The following is a 12181-nucleotide window of genomic DNA, read 5'->3' on the forward strand; positions in this document are numbered from 1 at the left end:
ACGAGTCTTCTTGCAGGTTACGGAAAGGGGCGAGTGGTGACGAATGATCACACTAGCATATAAATATAGTAACTTCCTCACAAGTACTTACTTTAAAAAGTACTACATTCTTGACAACTAATCATTGTCCCAATACAATGTAATATAGTTAGGATAATTGTTTAACAATGAAATATACTGCCATATGTCCACATGTCTTTCATAAAATGTTTTGAAAGCTTTATAAGGGACTTGAAATGTGAACCCCTAATGAAACGACATTTAAGCAAAAGTCTCGTGACGCTATTTGAATATACGCAGAAAGGGCATGCTCGAACGTTTCGAAATGTAGACAACAACGGCTAGAGCTGCTGGGCGTAAAATTAAATATTGGAAAGTTAACGAAATTGAAGTCCCGCTTGTCATACAATATTTAGAACTATCACTCGAATTCAAGCAAACCCTTTGAGTTTTTGAGAATCTATATGTATTAATTCCGCTTGTTCTAAATATTCTGTGTGAATATAAAAAAGAAACGTTAGAAATAAATCAATCAAATTCATCATATAAAAACATATAAAATGATATCTGCTAAGCAGGAGAGTGAATGAGTGAGCTGGCTTTAACTCCGCTTTGAACACTATTCAAGGTATCACGGGGAAAGCCCAAAGTGATTCAGGTCTCAAATATTTACCACTTCGGTGAATCCCACGAGCAGGGGTATAGTGCTGACAAACCTAGAAACATAATGGGTTTCGAACCCACGATCATATAGGCGAATTGCTCAGCGAATTGCGTTTCGACTAGGACACACGTGTCCCCTTAGAAGAACAGATAGCATTAAACAAGATACTAAATAATTACACATGCGCAGACGAAAACCAGGCAGACGGTTAACTGGTTTGCGGTGGTCCAAACAGATTTGTGGCTTTGAAAGATATTACAACACGCAATCAACCATAAAGAAGACAGCGCAGATGATTGGTGAATTCAGAAAGGGGTGTGTAGAGGGATATTTGGAGTGAGTGTATATACGTTATCGGAGATCAGTTGGACATCAGTTTCCACTGGCAACCTGCATAGAAGACAACAGACCAAGAAGAAATCCCCTAGACACCGGTGACACGATGACCAAGGTAGGCTTCGTGAAATCTTTTTCTCGTTCAGGTATTTTCCTGCACTCGCCTGCATATTCTTTTAAGTGCAGCTATCAAATTAGCGAGGGCTACCTCGGCAATATCTCGGTAGTGGTATATATGAAATATGGAACTGTTTGTCCTCTCGTCACTTCTTTGTTGTAAAGGCTCTTTGTGAATTTTACCTATTTGGGTTTACAGAATATGTAGATTAGATGGGTCACCTGAGCAAGCATAGGGACATATGTTACAAGTAAAATAGGGAATTGCATAAACATCATTTTTTTCTCTGATGCATTAAATTTGGAAATATTTTCTACATGTCTACCAGAAATCGTTATCAAACCTTTACTAAAGCCTTGACTTTCGATGGGTCACCTGAGCAAGCATAGGGACATATGTTACAAGTAAAATAGGGAATTGCATAAACATCATTTTTTTCTCTGATGCATTAAATTTGGAAATATTTTCTACATGTCTACCAGAAATCGTTATCAAACCTTTACTAAAGCCTTGACTTTAGATGGGTCATCTGAGCAAGCATAGGGACATATGTTACAAGTAAAATAGGGAATTGCATAAACATCATTTTTTTCTCTGATGCATTAAATTTGGAAACATTTTCTACATGTCTACCAGAAATCGTTATCAAACCTTTACTAAAGCCTTGACTGCTGTATCCCTGATCAAACAACTTTTAAGCAGGAGCTGCTCAACGATTTTTGAAATCTTCATAGAAAAGAGCACGCCGCTTGCACCCAAAAAGCACTGGAGCTGCTGGAATATTGCTCGAAATAAAGGGAATAGTTTTTGTCCCTCTGAATCTTTATGCATAGATCTATACATGAAACGGATGAGGCGGTCAATGGTTTCTTTCATTTCTAGCTAATGTGGGACAATCAATGGAAGGGAATTGACTATGTGACCATTATTTATCAGATCATCAACATACCTTGAAGCGTAAATTAAAGTTCTTGGCCGAATTCCCTTTTTAATTTTTTTTTAATCTGAGCATAAATTCCGTTCCATATGCCTAAAGAAAAAGATTAGCAAGAAGGGGACAGAAGAAGTATAGATATAACTATATCTACGTTCACCACATTGGTAATTAGGGAGACATAGGTCAAGAAATAAACTTTTCCATTGAATTTGTCATGTGAGGTTCCTTTCTGGGATTGCAAAATAATCGAGCCAATACGTTAAGGTTTTGAGAATCCACAAAATATGAATTCTACTTGGTTAGTTGTACGTTTGCTGGGCCCAGCAATATATCTTGTAAGGATTTTTTTTGAGCTTTGGAATTTAATACAAAAGAGAAATGGACATGTTTTAGAGTCAATCAAAAGTTGATAGTTTTGACTTGAAGCGTGGTTTTGAACATATTTCTTTAACATTTTCTTTACTTATAAGCAGCAGAAGCCAAGTTTTTGTACACAGTAGACGTAATTAAAAATAAACAACGTTTTCAGTTTCGACAAAATCAGTATATGCCCGACCCGTGAAGATCCGGGGTAGAATAGGTCTTCAGCAACCCATGCTTGCCGTAAAAGCGACCATGCTTGTCGTAAGAGGCGACTAACGGGATCGGGTGGTCAGGGTCCCGTTCCACAAAGCGATCTTAGCGCTACGACTGCCGTAAGTCTATGTTAAATTATGGGAGTTACGATCCACTTAGCGCTGAGATCTCTTTGTGGAACGGGGCCTAGGTTCCCTGATTTGGTTGATCGTATCCCAATTGCGTGGATCGAGGCTGATGATTTCAATCACTGGTTTATCGGGCCCAGAGCCGGAATATTGCTGAGTGCGGCGTTAAACAACAAACAAAACAAAAAAAGTATATGCGCTTTCGTGTCACTGGATTTTCTGGTCCGTCATTGGATTGTCTGGTTTGTTTACTGGGCGCCGTCGCATGACAGAGGGCCCTTTTCGCGAACACATGGTGTCACTATTGGTTTTGGGTGATCCATTCCTATAGTTTTGCCTTTTACGCATAAGGAATCTGTTAACACTGACTTTTCTTCCGGTGACGTTGTATAACTCTCTGAGTGAGTGAGTTGAGTTTAACGCCGCTTTTAACAGTATTCCAGTAATATCGCGGCGTGTCAGCTTAATGTGGGAGGAAAGACCGAAGTGATGCAGGTCTCAGACGTTTACCACTTCGGTGAAACCCACGAGCACGGTATGGTGCTGACAAACCTAGGAACATAATCGGGGCGAATCTGGATTCGAACCCACAATCATAGGTTTCTGGCGTGCCCAAGGGACGCAACTCTGCACAGCGAATCGCGGCGCCTTAGACGACTGGGCCCCCCGTGCCCCCCGTATAATTCTCTGTAAAATCTGAAGGACGGCACAAACAGCATGTCTCGCCCCAGAAAATAAAATGTTCAACCAACATACCGTTTTAGTCAAGACAGCAGCCGGACAGAAACACGTGTATGGATGGATGGGTGTGGTATGCCCCCCTAAGTAGTCATACAGATAACCACGATGTTGCCAATGTTTTTAACTCTTTTTTTTCTTATTTCCATGTACAGATGCTGATGCTGTCCATTTTGGTTGCAATTTTCTTCAGTGCATGTATGTGTGACTCTACTGGGCAAAACGTAAGTATAATTAGTTTTATATGGTTGTGAGATTGACATTTGTGCTCTCGTTCAGATGTGCAATATTGTTATTATAATAATAATAATAATAATAATAATAATAATAATAATAATAATAATAATTATTATTTCGAGGTCTACGTTAAACTTACCTACATCGACCATCTATCTGATATTAGGGCCATTTATTGGGTATAGTTGTTCAATTAATACATCCATAGAACTCGTCTTACTTTATCACTCCAACTTCTAAATGCCACTCAAAGAAGTAATACATTATCGGTGCCCATAAAATAAAGTTTGTTGTCATAGTGATGTTTCAGGTCCATATTGTCTTGCCTTTTAGGAGTGCACAGTAGAACGACTTGAACCTACAATAGAAGCAACGACATGCGGTGGATGCACAACCATCCGATACACCAACGGGACACTCATTGAGATACAGTTTTTCACAAACGAGGTACATGATCCATAGATGTTCTGAACACCTTGTCTTTTAAGAATTAAAAGTAACTTATTTAAAAAGAAAACAATCGTAAAGCTGTGTTTCAGTTGCAAAGGGTAAGGGTTTTTGGAAAGGAGGGGGTGCAGTTCACATACAACATGCTAAATGAATGCAAAGGAAATTGCGAAACAATCAGCGTTTCGTAGATGTGTCATTTCTGGAACATGTCAGGGACCGACCATTTGACATTGTGGGGTAGATGAAGAGTACTTAGTGATTTTTCAATACTCACCAGTTTGTGATCCAAAATATTATTTGATACTCTCAGACGATGACTGTGGCCCAGGTAGGAGATGACACCAACTCATGCTACGTACAACGCCTGACCCTGATGCCAGAAGGGGTAGGTTACACACTCAGTCATATCCTGTTTCCAAAATTTAACCAGTAATTTCATCAATCAATTAAAAAGCAAAATATGTTTTGGCAAATTATTTTCATTTGCTACAGATTGATTATGCTGAGACTACTTTGACTGAGGTTGCTGAGGATGCTGATGAAGATAAATCTGCCGCAATCCAAGCTCTTGTTCCCGAGTGCCAAGGTCGGAACATCAAAATCTTGGAGGAGGCAACTGAAGAACCTAACACAAGTACGTGGATTAAGCCGTTATATTTTGTATGTCACCATTGGCATGAAAGATTGGGTATTGGTGTATTTTAATCAATAGAATAACAAAACCCAAATTATGAAACGTTGATTCTTAACCATCTTCTTTACTTTCATTACTGGGGACCACAAACGTAATGTTGTAACCAAAATATGCATGTTTGAACATCAAAACTAATTCATAAACGGGTATATAATATATTATTCTATTATATTTCAATCGAAATTTGAAGCCGACCGCCTCCGTGGTCTAGTGGTAGAGCGTCCGCCCGGAGAGCGGAATGTGCGGTGTTCGAACCCCAGTCACGTCATTACAAAAGACGTTAAAAGATGGTAGTTGTTGTTACCCTGTCTGGCGCTCGGCATAATGGGGCTAAAACAAGGACTGGTCGGCTCGGAGTCAGTATTCTGTGTCTGAGTGGGGTATTCATGTTAAACTGCGTCATGGTACAATTACCCTTGTGTTCGAAAGAGAGCAGTTTTATCAATTTTTTTCTGATCCTGATTAGAGGCAATCGACAACCGTAAAACTGACCATCCCTTTTCAATTGAAATTTGGAAATGTCATTTGAATTTGTCCGTGAGAAGCAATGACTTCATCTTTTATTGGCTTCCCAGTAATGTTGGCATCAAAGGAAGTTCTAAAGCAGATTCTGCAGCTGTAGCTGCTCTTGGGAAATCGGTATCCAGAGGTACTTTTCCATATACTGACCAAAAACCTGCTGGTTGCAAATATGTTGCAAATGTGTGACAGCCAAGGTGGAATAAGCTTTAGTAGTATTAAATATGCTTCATGCCATACACCACTTGATTGGGTATCATGCCCTCTCTGGATTAAGGCGTCAGGATGAAGTTGTGATCCGAAGATCCGAAGATCCGAAGATCCGAGTCATTTTACTCATTCTTTTTGTTGTTGAAGGGACGGGATCCCCTCAATGTAATCCTACTCAATGTCCTTTCACTATCAAGTATCTGTTGTTGGAATGTGTGGATTTGGCACTTATTCGTCAACGTTTTTATGTTCAAACTCATTCTGAACTCAATGCCGTTTATAACTCCTTAAATTTATCCTATTTGAAGGAAATTAAACTTGTAAATTTTAAATTTTGAATTGTAGTTTATGCTGTTTACTGTGTTAATAGACTGAAGTTTAAGTGAACTTCGTAATAATTTTTATATAATGTTCTTGTCTAAAGGAAACTGATTTTTTTTTATTGCCGCGAATAGCTGGAATATTGCTGATGCAGCCTAAAACAACATGTACTCACTCACTCACAGTATTCTTGAACATCCATATATCTTATCCCTACTCAGTACTCCAACTTCTAAATGCCTCCCAAAGAAGTTGTTATCCGTATATCTTGTCCTTACTCAGTACTCCAACTTCTCAATGCCTCTCAAAGAAGGTGTTTATCCATAGATCTTATCCTTACTCAGTACTCCAACTTCTCAATGCCTCTCAAAGAAGGTGTTCATCCATAGATCTTATCCTTACTCAGTACTCCAACTTCTCAATGCCTCTCAAAGAAGGTGTTCGTCCATAGATCCTATCCTTACTCAGTACTCCAACTTCTCAATGCCTCTCAAAGAAGGTGTTCATCCATAGATCTTATCCTTACTCAGTACTCCAACTTCTCAATGCCTCTCAAAGAAGTTGTTCATCCATAGATCTTATCCTTACTCAGAACTCCAACTTCTAAATGCCTCTCAAAGAAGTTGTTCATCCATAGATCTTATCCCTACTCAGTACTCCAACTTCTCAATGCCTCTCAAAGAAGTTGTTCATCCATAGATCTTATCCTTACTCAGTACTCCAACTTCTCAATGCCTCTCAAAGAAGGTGTTCATCCATAGATCTTATCCTTACTCAGTACTCCAACTTCTCAATGCCTCTCAAAGAAGGTGTTCATCCATAGATCTTATCCTTACTCAGTACTCCAACTTCTCAATGCCTCTCAAAGAAGTTGTTCATCCATAGATCTTATCCTTACTCAGTACTCCAACTTCTAAATGCCTCTCAAAGAAGTTGTTCAGCCATAGATCTTGTCCTTACTCAGTACTCCAACTTCTAAATGCCTCTCAAAGAAGTTGTTCATCCATAGATCTTATCCTTACTCAGTACTCCAACTTCTCAATGCCTCTCAAAGAAGTTGTTCATCCATAGATCTTATCCTTACTCAGTACTCCAACTTCTCAATGCCTCTCAAAGAAGTTGTTCATCCATAGATCTTATCCTTACTCAGTACTCCAACTTCTCAATGCCTCTCAAAGAAGTTGTTCATCCATAGATCTTATCCTTACTCAGTACTCCAACTTCTAAATGCCTCTCAAAGAAGTTGTTCATCCATAGATCTTATGCTTACTCAGTACTCCAACTTCTCAATGCCTCTCAAAGAAGTTGTTCATCCATAGATCTTATCCTTACTCAGTACTCCAACTTCTCAATGCCTCTCAAAGAAGTTGTTCATCCATAGATCTTATCCTTACTCAGTACTCCAACTTCTCAATGCCTCTCAAAGAAGTTGTTCATCCATAGATCTTATCCTTACTCAGTACTCCAACTTCTCAATGCCTCTCAAAGAAGTTGTTCATCCATAGATCTTATCCTTACTCAGTACTCCAACTTCTAAATGCCTCTCAAAGAAGTTGTTCATCCATAGATCTTATGCTTACTCAGTACTCCAACTTCTCAATGCCTCTCAAAGAAGGTGTTCATCCATAGATCTTATCCTTACTCAGTACTCCAACTTCTCAATGCCTCTCAAAGAAGTTGTTCATCCATAGATCTTATCCTTACTCAGAACTCCAACTTCTAAATGCCTCTCAAAGAAGTTGTTCATCCATAGATCTTATCCCTACTCAGTACTCCAACTTCTCAATGCCTCTCAAAGAAGTTGTTCATCCATAGATCTTATCCTTACTCAGTACTCCAACTTCTCAATGCCTCTCAAAGAAGTTGTTCATCCATAGATCTTATCCTTACTCAGTACTCCAACTTCTTAATGCCTCCCAAAGAAGGAAGAAATGTTAATCAGTCCACATAATTTTTTATTACCTCAGATTTCAGTTTCATTCATAAAATATTTTTCTTTGCAGGAAGAAAGAAGAGACGGTGCTTTTATTATCTTCGCTGTACACAGGTGTTTCGTTTAGGGCTTGGGTGGTTCAGTTACTGTAGATATGTGTATATTTGCAGACCATTTTGGGGTTAATAGAAATAGTTAGCTTGAATAACATTATGACCATTTTGTTATGTTCTATGTTTGTCTCAATTCAATGACTACAAAAATACATATTAATAATTTCCTGGCAGGTGTCAAATTGTATTATCCAGTCGAGTTCTAGTGATATTTGCAAAATATAATATTTTTGTCCATACTAATTAAACTAGGTGTTTTGACAATGCGAAATTCTGTACTAGTTTTGCAAATATGTTTTTAATTGAATAAATATTCATCATAGACAAAGAGTATTGTCGTTACTGTGTTGAGGGTCCCATCACCACTATGTCGTCTCTGTGTTTTGGGTGCCAAGCAGTTACATAAACGTATTGCCGTTTCCGTGTCGCCATTGTCAGTTGAAGACATTACTCTGCCACTCGCATGGTCGTGAGGGATTCCAGCATTGAGAGGGATGATGGCGTTTGCTCCTGATTACCTACCTAAACATTCATGTACCAGTGCACACGCATATAAGTATTAACACAACACAAGGTATGATACCATGAAAAAACTATAAAAAAACTATACTAAACTCTTAAGACCACCCCTTAACACTAAACTACTTGGGCAGTACAGGTTTATTCGGAGTGGGTAACTGGAACGACCGAGGTTCGTCTCGACAAACCGACTGTGAGACCTGACCCGCTCTCCTAACGCTGAAACCGCCTCGAACCAAGTGCTCGGGCGTGACCCGCTTTTGTCACATGTCCAGATACATCCTTTTTTGATTTCTCATAAACCATATCAGACCGTACCTTGACTCCCTGTTTGTATCGTGATCGGAAAAGTACCGGTAAGTCATCCCATATAGATTCCTTTCCAGATCGATGTACTGCCTATCTCACTATTAATACGGGGCGGTCGGGTAGCCCAGTGGTTAAAGCGTTCGCCCATCACGACGAAGACCCGGGTTCGATTCCCGACATCCGTACAATGTGTGAAACCCATTTCATTAATACCTATAAAAGAAAAGGCGAATATGCCCATATGCCAAATATACTTACATGCCAGGGAATAGGAGAAAAGATCCAGTGTTACTTCGAAAATTACAAAGCACATGCATCACATATCTTATCAAGACACAGTAAATAATTAAGTAGGCGGTGAGGTAGTCTAGTTGTTACAGCGTTAGCGCTTCACGCCGAAGACCCGGTTTCGATTCCCGACATGGGTACAATGTGTGAAGCCCATTTCTGGTGTCCCCCGCCGTAATTTTGCGGGAGTATTGCTAACAGCGGTGTAAAACAATCCTCACTCACATAATTAAGTAATCATGATTGTTCAATGTCAAATGTCAATGCACACGGCCAAAATATGGCACCACCATTCACGAATGTTCACATGTCGCTGGTCATAATCGGATCCACTGACCATTTCCTTATCCCAAACGTTACGGTGTTTGTGTCGAACGCTGTCAAGGGTGTGCGTGGCCACAACGGAAAGATGAACGTCCGAATACAATGCTTCTCGCATCACAATGAATTATTCATTGTTGAGACATCGAAGGTAGAGTGGAAAAGTTCTGCAGACTGCGGGAGTGTTCACAGTTTATTGTCTGGGGATGTACATACACTGTACATACATCTTGTCCCGTGAAGATTCCGGGTTAGAATGGGGGGGGTCAGCATCTGCAGCTATAGAGTTCTGCAGTGCGTTGACAGATTTGATTACCCCGAGTGGCTTGTGGTATGTTCAGCGACGGCGGTCGTGGGACAGTGTTTGGGACCCACAGCCAGAGATTAACCAGATGAAAGATTTGGTGTGGATATGACAACAGCGGGGCAAGTACTCGACTTTCCCCTCATTGGAATGGGTTCCGGCCATAAACCACGACCAACGTGTTAGTTGTACAATGCGAAGTAGAGAAAGCATTTACACATGTAGAATACTGACAAATTCAAGTAAGTCTTCTTCCCGTGAAAACATCATTATGTGATCAATACATAGTATTCTGCAATATGTTTTTGTGGTTGTTGTTTGTTTGCTTGTTGTTTAACCCCGCACTCAGCAATATTCCAGCTATATGACTGCGGTCCTGTCAATCGACTGCCAGGGTTATGCCGAGCCTGTGCGTTATCTTTTTTAGCACAGATTTTACCCAATATCCTTCTCATTTTGCATATTCTTCTTCTGCATGACCAGTCGATTGATAGGACCGGGCCATCCTACCACCTGTCGAAGCGAAGTAAGGGTCGAAGTGGTGTATTGGAAAAAGGAACGCTATTCCTGGAACCAGTGCCCTCAACTGCCAGAATGCCTTTCCCCACCTAAACAGGGGCGCAGCCCACGACAAACGGGTTGCCCAATTCGGTCGCCTTTTGCAATTTTTAAGGATACAACGGGGTTTTGATCCTCATCATAGACATTAACATATGTTTAAATACAACGAAGTACGAGTTAATGATCTACTTGTACGTATGTGCAAATGCAAATTATTGCCACTACTTACTGTATACTTTGTCACGATATGTCTGAAATATTGCCGATGTGACGGTAAATTGAAACCACCATCAGCGGATCCTGACCTCTAAGGGACGCAACTCTATATATCATATCATGATCGAGAACGTTGGCAGTATTCTAAAACTGTTGAAAGCTCCGTAAAAGTCACTTACATGGACATCGCGGGTGTCCCCAAAACAGCCGCACAGCTATTCTAGATCTGTCAGGGTAGATTGTGGGTAACAGCTTCTCTAGATCTGCCAGGGTAGATTCCGGTAAACAGCTACTTTAGATCTACCAGGGTAGATTGTTGGTAACAGCTGCACTAGATCTGCCAGGGTAGATTGTTGGTAACAGCTGCACTAGATCTGCCAGGGTAGATTGTTGGTTATAGCTGCACTAGATCTGCCAGGGTAGATTGTGGGTAACAGCTACTCTATATCTGCCAGGGTAGATTGTGGGTAATAGCTACTCTAGGTCTGCCAGGGTAGATTGTGGGTAACAGCTACTCTAGATCTGCCAGGGTAGATTGTGGGTAACAGCTACTCTAGATCTGCAAGGGTAGATTGTGGGTAACAGCTACTCTAGATCTGCAAGGGTAGATTGTGGGTAACAGCTACTCTATATCTGCCAGGGTAGATTGTGGGTAATAGTTACTCTAGATCTGCAAGGGTAGATTGTGGGTAACAGCTACTCTAGATCTGCCAGGGTAGATTGTGGGTAACAGCTACTCTATATCTGCCAGGGTAGATTGTGGGTAACAGCTACTCTAGATCTGCCAGGGTAGATTGTGGGTAACAGCTGCTCTAGATCTGCCAGGGTAGATTGTGGGTAACAGCTACTCCAGATCTGCCAGGGTAGATTGTGGGTAACAGCTACTCTATATCTGCCAGGGTAGATTGTGGGATCTCTAATGTTAGAGATAACTTATTCTTTTTAAATTATTTTAAAGAAAGCCTCGTTGATAAAAGGTACAGGCAGACTACAGCTCGTCAACATTAATATGTAGTTGGCTATAGTGTCATTTATAGCCGACGGCATGATATCACAAAGGCATGATAACGTTTTTCTCTTCTTTCTATTTAAAGACAGATACTATTTTTACCGACCGTCTCCGTGGTTCATGAAACAGAGCGTCTGGCCGGAGGGTCATTCGTCAGCTCCAAATCGTGATATTTTAGACCTCTTGCGATACTTACAAATTTGATTGCAACAGACCAAAATAAAGTAAAGATATATGTTAAACATAAGTCATTTTCATACAGATAAATTGAATATTATTTTGTTATGAGATATTAGAATTTGTGGACATGTAACTATAGAGATAGCTGAAATTGCTCATTCCTTTTTTTCATGGTATTCAGGGATCATGTCAAAAGTACAGAATGTAAGTGTATGTGAGTTTAGCTGTCTTTAGACAGGTGTATCAAATGTCAGTTTTTATTAATAAAAATCAGTATATAAATGTGACTTTGTCAAACATTGCTCTGGGTATTAATTCAATGTAATACAGTATAGCATTGACATATATGGAGACAACCCACTTTCATAACTAGTGCTTTAACAATAACAATTTTGCTTTATTAGCATATTAACGGGTGGAAATGTGTGGATGGATTATAAACATCAATATTAGGGCAGCGGTAATATATTTATAACGTATTTAATCGCTATTAATATTGG

The 12181-nt window shown here is 39.9% G+C and overlaps 1 protein-coding gene across 1 annotated transcript; it reads left to right on the plus strand.

Annotated features, from left to right (window-relative positions):
* The first annotated feature begins 959 nt into the window (after positions 1 to 959).
* LOC124118151 lies at positions 960 to 8302 on the plus strand. Its single transcript, XM_046480259.2, has 6 exons — positions 960 to 1115; positions 3653 to 3721; positions 4068 to 4181; positions 4495 to 4569; positions 4677 to 4818; positions 7932 to 8302. The coding sequence occupies exons 1-6, from the start codon at positions 1107 to 1109 to the stop codon at positions 8045 to 8047; spliced, it is 525 nt and encodes a 174-aa protein (XP_046336215.1). The 5' UTR covers positions 960 to 1106; the 3' UTR covers positions 8048 to 8302.
* The last annotated feature ends 3879 nt before the right edge of the window (positions 8303 to 12181 follow it).

The sequence above is a fragment of the Haliotis rufescens genome, unplaced genomic scaffold (genome assembly GCF_023055435.1).
Source record: "Haliotis rufescens isolate VD_foot unplaced genomic scaffold, xgHalRufe1.0.p SCAF_12, whole genome shotgun sequence".
Classification (NCBI taxonomy): domain Eukaryota; kingdom Metazoa; phylum Mollusca; class Gastropoda; order Lepetellida; family Haliotidae; genus Haliotis; species Haliotis rufescens.